This window comes from Eurypyga helias, unplaced genomic scaffold (genome assembly GCF_000690775.1).
Source record: "Eurypyga helias isolate BGI_N326 unplaced genomic scaffold, ASM69077v1 scaffold19054, whole genome shotgun sequence".
Taxonomy (NCBI): Eukaryota; Metazoa; Chordata; class Aves; order Eurypygiformes; family Eurypygidae; genus Eurypyga; species Eurypyga helias.
This window is the reverse complement of record NW_010248476.1, coordinates 1-7979: the sequence shown is the minus strand read 5'-3', so window position 1 is coordinate 7979 and position 7979 is coordinate 1. Positions and strand designations below refer to the sequence as shown.

Below are 7979 nucleotides of genomic sequence, written 5' to 3'. Positions count from 1 at the left end.
TACTTGTGGCGCTTCCCCGCTTTCCCTGCAGAGATGCTGTGACTGACAGCTTTACCTCTGGTTCACAGGCTGCCTCCAAGTTTTGCTGTGCATTATTTCAGGAGTCAGAATTTTCTCATGGGTCAGACTGAACTAAGAATTTCTTTCTAAATGCCAAGTATGCTTGTTTTAAGCTTGTTTCCTCCAACATAAGCAGCAAAATGTATTTTGATAAAGCAATACAGTATATTGAAACTAGATAGTCTGAACAATCATCCTCTCCCCATACAGGGAATGTAATACTTGCATTTACCTGCTACAGCCAGACTTTGAGTTAGTGATCTGCAACCTGTGTAGAGTAGAAGTTCTGTATGGCATGGAAAGAGAGAAGCACAGAACACATCTTGCAATGCAGAATTTTCCATTTTGTTTTACATTATATTTTCCTTGAAATGTGGATCTTAATGAACATCACATTGGATATGAGGAACTGCAGTAAGATAAGGCTGCTAATTTTAAATTTCTCTATGCTAGGCTAAGATTGAAGTGACAGTTTGTAGTAGTGAGGTGGAATGTTGTTCCATAGCAAATACTTTTGTGCTGGGGATAACTTTAGAAACAATTGGTTTTTCTCTAAGGTGTCACCATCTTTGTCTTGTACGTTAGAACAGTGAAGGGAGGACAAACAGTAACACCAAAAGTAAATTATGGTTATTAAATATGCAGTTTTAAAATAATTTATGGAAAATTATTGTTGCTTTGTTCTCTTTGCAGGTGCAGAATGAGTTTATTTTAGCAACTGAGAGAGACTCGTTTGTGGAACAGGTACGAGAGATTATTGAGAAAGCCGATGAAATGCTCAGTGAGGATGTAAGTGTGGAGCCAGAAGGTGATCAGGGTTTGGAGAGTATGCAGACAAAAGATGACGGCTTCTTTCCAGGGTCGCAGGTATGTAAAGGACAGATTGCTGTAGCTGTTCGTATTCTTCATTTTGGGTGGTCTTGTTTTGTGAGTACAGCTAGCTAGAAACTGCAGCTTTGTTTCATGCCTGAGAAATACCAAAACTTAAAGACAGAGAAAGCATCATATCAGAGTGAGACCCTAAAATTCATTAAGAAAGCTAAACAACACGCTCCTTTTTTTTGTTCTGACATGTTCTAATGCTTCTGAAGCTGCTGAATCTGCCCAGCAGTCCACTGAGCAATCTTAAATAATGCTGAGGCTTCTTGGAGTTGAGGTTATTGTGAGACAAGACACAAAAACCTCCAGCCCTGTGCTGTTCATTAACGACCGAGAGCCTGCGCTCGGGCCCTCTACCCAGTGAGCTACTAAAAGATTGGATGGCTTAGTTAGAACCCACAGGTTTTGACACCCCTTCTTCCCAGCAAGGAGTTTCATTTTTGGAATCTCTGCCTTATTTCGACCCAGAACTAGTTTGAAACATCCATTTATCTGTGGAATGTTTATGGAAATCAGTTGGACTGCCTGTTAAAATGAGTGTTTAGGTCAATTTGTCATATTGAGAGTCATTAAGCTGAGAAGTGCGAAAAGCACCGTAGCTGATGCTTCCCTGGGCAAAATACCACTGGTGTGGTAATGGTGCTCGGGTCCAAGGTACTGCCTACCTTAAATGCCCACATTTCAGTAAGCTAGCATTTTAAGAACTATCTTGTGGGTTTCTGTTTCAGAATAGAACTTTAAATTTTATCTTACTTTACAGAAATTAGAGTTCAAACAGCCAGATCCTACATCTTCCATGCCACAAAGAATAGGTAAGTCTCTTGTGATTTTTTTCAACAGTTACCTTTTCTGTTTCAGCGGATGGGTGCAGCCAAGTTTTTATTTTGTATGATGGAGTGCACATTCCATATTGCAGGTTATGTATTCAGTTACAGCCACGTATGACTAAATGTCTCACTTCTTTCTGTTTAGGGGTTCCTCCTAGCTCCTTTACCCAGGTTGTGCATTCTGCAGGAAGACGGTTTATTGTCAGCCCTGTCCCTGAGAGTCGGTTAAAAGAACAGGGCTTTTTCACATCTCCTGTTCCTGGAGGAAAAGAAGCTTCAGATATGGGTATGTTATCTAAAATCTTAAAATCAGATGGCTAAGGCGTGTTCACAGAAATGTGAAGTTAGTGAACTAAGCTGTTCCTAAACACCTCTTAAACTACTTGGGGAAGTAAGGAACTGTCTGTGCTGGGAAGAAGTGTTCACAGTTTGGGTGATTCTGTGCAGGATTCCCGGGGTGGGGGGAAAATGTTGAGGGGCTGCCTGCAAGACTGAAACCTTAATTCTGTATTTTACTGTAAGCCTGGGTTGTAATTCTTTTATTATGCTGAAGGTGTGATCTTAATCTAGGAATAGGCAATAGTGCTGTAATGAACTTTTCCAGGTGGACTGATATTTTTCTGTTCTTCCAGTTGCTGCATCTCCACTACACGGCCCTGGAATGAATCTCTCCCACTCAGCATCATCGCTGAGCTTGCAGCAAGCTTTCTCTGAGATGGGGCATGCTCAAATGACAGAAGGACCTAGTACAGCTCCCCCTGTGTTCAACCAAACAGTACCACCATTTCCACCTGCACTTTCTACCATGGCGGGCAGTGGTGCACCTGCCGCATCTGTGGCGGCTGCTTCAATATCCGTTCCCTCCAGCACAGGGGTTTCTCTTCCAGGATCTGTTACTTTGCCTTCAGAGAGTGCAGCTGTTGGAGTTGCACCAAGCGCAAGTGTGCCAAGCTCTATCTCTCCACCTCCAGCCTCACAGTCTGGGCAGCAATCGACTGGTGTCCCTTCCAGTGTGAGCGCCCCTGCTTCTTTCTCCTTACCTAGCACATCCCAGCCGGCTCAGCCAGTAACTGGAGACATTCCCCCCAGTATGAGCACACCGTCTTCGTTGGCACTGCCATCTACCCAGGGTCCTGGGGTCACTGGTCTTGGTGGTGTCGCACCAGCTGTGACATCTCAATCTACTCCTCAGATTGTGAGTAGTATGGCAGCACCACAGACATCCGTTGCCCTGTCTGTGGCTCAGAATGTGGCTTTGCCGCTTCCTCAGCTTAGTAGTAGTGGCTCTGTCTCCAATCTGGCAGAAACAACAGTTGTAAGTGCTCTGCAGTCACTGCCTGAGAGTGGGCAGTCTATGGATACATCACAGCTCTGCAATGCAGCTGGCTTATCTCTCCCAGTCTCTGCACCTTTATCGTCCTCAGCAGCAACAAGCATATGTGGTTCGGTCATTCAGCCTGTGATACATCCCTTACTTGTCCCATCAGGAGTTACATCAACACCTGTCCTACCCCAGATTCCAAGTGCAACACCCATGTTACCCCAGGTTCCCTTACCTGGTGTCTTACCGCAGCCGGTTACTAACCTGCCTGCAGTCCAGCAAACTTTGATACACAGCCAGCCTCAGCCAGCTTCGTTACCCAATCAGCCTCATATTCACTGTCTGGAGGCTGATGCAGATGCTCAGTCTAAAGCTCCTGGAATTGATGATATAAAGACTCTGGAAGAAAAGCTACGGTCTCTCTTCAGTGAACACGGTAACGTGGGAGTAGCACATCCATCGGTATCTTTGGAGACATCGTTGGTAATGGAAACTACAGTTATTCCTGGGATACCGACTACTGTTGTTGCACCAACTAAACCCCTGACATCCATAAGCACTTGTATACCTCCGAGCAGCTTGCCTCTTGGACCTACTGGCTTGCCGGTGCTGACGCCGGTTGCCACTCCCGGACAGGTGATCACCCCAGTCAGCTATATTTCGGCATCGAGCAGCATTGCAACAGCAGTGGTGAAACCAGGGACCTCTCCTTCGAAGCCCCCTCTTAGCAGGGTACCGGTAAGAAATGCAAAATTGGTGTGAGTATTGGAGTGTTGTAGAAAACAGCCTTTTTCAGAAAAATACTTATTCAGGCAGAGGTGTCTTCATTTAACATAATATTGAAAGTTCTATGCTCTGGCTGTTTGTGTGTCCCAAGAGGTGTTTTATTTTGTCTGTACTGGAAAAAAAATTCTATATTGTGCCCATAGGAGAGCTCCCTAGTGTTGCTGTTAATATTTCCTACTCCTAAACTACAGAGTGAGGTAACTGTGGCGTGTTCTTTTGTGGTGGTTTGTTGTTGGTTTTTCCAGTAGGATTTGGAAGGCTTGCTTTAATTAGCTTTTGTCTCGTACGTGATCACTAGAATGAGGTGGGGTGGCTGTGCATTTCACAAAGTAGTCAGGTTATCTGGCTGCTTGTCATTAGCCAGCTTCTTGAAGGCAAGGGTGAACCTGACCAAGTTGGTTTTAGAAGTCCTCTGGTGCTTACGTGGGGCCCGGATGCTCTTCCTTCCAAATAACGTTACATTTGTGAAAGCAGGATTTTGAGAAGTTACATATGTGAAATTAGACTAGCTGTTTTATTTTTAATGGCTCCCTGTGTTGGGACAGGGCACACTTCAGTATCTTAAACTCTTGGTAGCCCTTTCCTTTTCAGAGTTACGTGGAAATAGGTTGAAGAAACGTCCAGGTGTTTAACAAATCAAAACCCTTAGTGCTCCTTCTTGTTTCTGTAACGTTCTTTTCCACTCGCCACCGCTTTGCATTGGTCATCTTTAGCCAGCCTTGCTGTTAAACCGCTCAGGCCATTCAGACTGGGCTAATGCTCCTAGCATCTCTGCTCACTAGTAGATTTTTTTCTTGTACTCTTTGTATTCAGACAGAGTGGAAAATGTCTGCCATGGAGGAGCGAATATGTGCCAGGGATGTTGCAAAGGAAATCTAGACACAGAGGCATTCGTTTAGATGGGAATGAAGTTGAGAATTAGAGAGATGAGGAAGTGATAAAAACTGGTATTAGTTCAGGAACAGTAGGAGCAGTTGGAAACCTGCTAACTGCACAGCTGTAATTACAAAGACACGGGCTTAAATGTTTGGGGGTTTTGATGTCAGTTGTTGGAAAACTACCTCCTCTCTGCAATTGTCACTTGGAAATCAATTTGGTTTTTGTAAAGCCTAAGTATAGTTTCACTTTTTGTTGGTTTTGAGCTTTAAGGAGCTTATTGCTCGAGTTTTCTGGATTTTACTGAACTGTGTGTGCATTATTTTCTTTTTTTAAGGCCAGCCTGTTAACAGGCAGTTAAATGTGTTCTGAGTTGTCTTAGGAATTTATTTGCCTCTTATTTATACACTAAATTATTAACTTACCACAGCTTAACAATTTGACGTGCCTCAGAACAGGCACATGTTTGTTCCTAGTCCACATGTTTGTTCCTAGTGCAAAAAACCTGAGGTAGTGCACCTTTGCACAGTTCCGGCTGAAACGTTTTTGGAGGAGAGAGAGATGGTGCCGGAGTGTGTCTCCACTGGGCAGTTATTACTGTGATTTGAAACGTTAGTTAAGCTGTGGTAACATGTCTGCAAGCTAGAACTGGTTCTGCTTGTTGAGGGCTGGAGTTGACTTTGGGCCGATGACACGTGTCATAGGGGAAGCAAGCTGACCAATGCTGTAACTCATGAGGCCACCATGTATTTCTCAAACTTCAAAGTCACGGTCAAGCCTCAAAATTACAGCTGAGAATAAGAATTTCAAGTTGTGTAATGGATCACTTAATTTCTAGAACTTCCCACTTCCCTAACAATGGAAATAACTAACTGGAATGAGCTGTCTGACCGGGTGGGAAGGCTTTGATGCCTCCTTCTAACCTTTCCAGTCTCGCTAACCTCTTCCACATAACCTGGATGACTTCCCCTCCACCCAGTTGCATGGCCTAGTCATCTTCTGTGGGTCATCAACTCCCTTTAGGTTCAAAACAAACAAAAAAAAAAACCAAGATGGATCAAGAGATTGGTGAGAGGGGTCTATAAGTCTGCTTCTCAACAAGTGGAGGCTTCCTCAGGCATGACGGTTCCTGTCCTCAAGTCGTATTGCTTGGAACAGTTTGCCAGAAGCATGCAGCTTCCTGTTGCTAAAGGGCAGTTAACATAGATCTGTTGTAAGGAGGTTGAGTGCTTTCTTGCACCCTGTTACAAGTTAGGCTTCCTGGAAACTTAATTGCTGTTTGGGAGGATTACTGTAGTATTTCTTGCAGACCTGAAAACAATATCCCCAAGACACTTTGCTCCTGGGCATAGCAGCTTGTTTAAACTGGAAATTGTGGCCACTCAAAGACAATCTGGATTAAAAAATTAACAAAAAAACAAACAAACAACCTCCCAGGCGTTGTTGCGCAAAATCCCCAAAGACTCTATGCTAACTCTCCAGGAAGGAAGCCTCTACAGAGGAAAATGTTGAGGCTTCTGTTGTATGACATGATTGACTGTAGCTTGGTATCTGATCCTTCTGTTATTCCGTGTCTGATGGACTCGCGTTTCCTCTTCATTATCCATAGGTGCTACCAGTAGGTTCTGAACTTCCGGCTGGCACTCCATCCAGTGAGCCGCTGCCACCTTTTCCAGGACCTTCACTAACTCAGGTGCTACACGACTCGGCAGATTTTATCTGCTCCTTTTCTTTTCCAAGAGCATGTTCTGATTAAACTCTCCATTGCATGTTATTAATGTCTTTGTTTTTCTTTTCTTTTGACTGAATAAACCCTTTTGTGTGACTGTAGCAGTGGCCAGAGTCACTTCACTGGATATGTAGCTTGCCCTTTGGGATGCTGTACCCAGTGTCTGAAGCGCAGGAACAGTTAATCAGGCTTGGGTTTTTTAGTGTGTTAACCTGAATTTTAGCGGATTTAAAAAAAAAAAGTAACCCAGGTGAGTGTGTGTGTGAAAAGTGAACCTGTTTTCTTGTTGAAAAGGGTATAGTAGCAAAATAATAGCTCTGCAGGGAAGAACTATAAACTGCAATTAAACACTAAGGAAAATGCAAAATTGCTGGCTTCGTGAATTCCCCTTTTTCTTGTTGTTTGTTCTTTTGGGTTTTTTTACCAGTTATTACTACACTGATTTCACTAGGCTTTCAGATTTGCAAAAGGCCTCTGAAGCTGCTGGTCATACACATGAGTTGAAATGTAAGAGTGGTTTCCCTACCTCAGCTTTTCTCCTTGCGTGCAGTAGTTAGCCTGGACGTTCTGTATGTAAGTCGGGCAGGTGTTCAGCTCAAGGCCACGAAGGGTAAATCTGTCTTGGCTTTGCTTGAAAAACAGAAGCACCTTCCCCCCCCAGAATTGAAAGCAGCTGTATTAAGACAAGCCTGTTGTATGGATCTTCTGAAAGCTGTGTAATGGGATGTAATGTGGGAACACAGCCCTCCAGTATGCAAAGAAAAGGTGAAAAAATAACCAACAAAACCCCTGAGATCGTGAGAGTTGTGCTGCTTTCGAAAGAAGCTTGTGAATAAACGCAAAGGTGGCTTTCTGCAGAATTACACTGAAGTACCCTTGGCACAGAATTATCGCCCCAATTTTATATTCAGACCTGTAAAGAAGATAGCATTCAAGGGGGTACCTAGTGTTGCCTGCTTAAGGTTCAGAGTGATTTTTGTCTTACACCTAGTTTCCTGTGTGCTTATTAAGGTATTAACCTCTTCCACCTGTAGCTTAAGTCCACAGTGAATAGCCTTAGAGCACATGTCTAAAAGCTATGCTTGAATTGGAGGCTGTCCTTTTATGGAAAGGAATTTTTCACTTAAGCCTCACCTATAATTTTCAAGTAATTCCAGTAAAATAGCTGCAATAAGAAAACTTGTATGACACATTAGCATTATGGTCCAATTTCTTAGTTTTCTTGACTGGAACATTTTAATGCGGACAGAGCTAACCTTGATCAAGTTCTCCATAACACACTGTTAATGTTTCCCCTCTCCTCTCTTCCAGTGGAGCTCTTGAGTTCAAGTTTCACCAGTGCAAGGGAACTTAAAATAAACTTTAAAGGTCACTTTAGTTCTGTGCAAGCTCTTCCTTTATTGGGGTTTACAATAGCTTGAGGAGAACTTCTATCTGAAATTATTTAAGCTGACTGACATACAAAGGAACAGTGTACATAGAACCACAGACCGGTTTGGGT

General features: G+C 43.4%; 1 protein-coding gene across 1 annotated transcript in view; it reads left to right on the top strand.

Annotated features, from left to right (window-relative positions):
• The window catches only part of LOC104509208 (serine/threonine-protein kinase WNK1-like), a gene marked incomplete at both ends in the record, with an annotated part of 83295 nt that extends 76853 nt beyond the window's left edge, over window positions 1–6442 (top strand). The window contains 5 exons of the mRNA XM_010151067.1: window positions 754–927; window positions 1700–1751; window positions 1912–2052; window positions 2399–3825; window positions 6359–6442. Of these exons, the coding sequence (XP_010149369.1) occupies window positions 754–927; window positions 1700–1751; window positions 1912–2052; window positions 2399–3825; window positions 6359–6442 (1878 nt within the window). The remainder of the gene's footprint in view (window positions 1–753; window positions 928–1699; window positions 1752–1911; window positions 2053–2398; window positions 3826–6358) is intronic.
• Between the last annotated feature and the right edge of the window lie 1537 nt (window positions 6443–7979).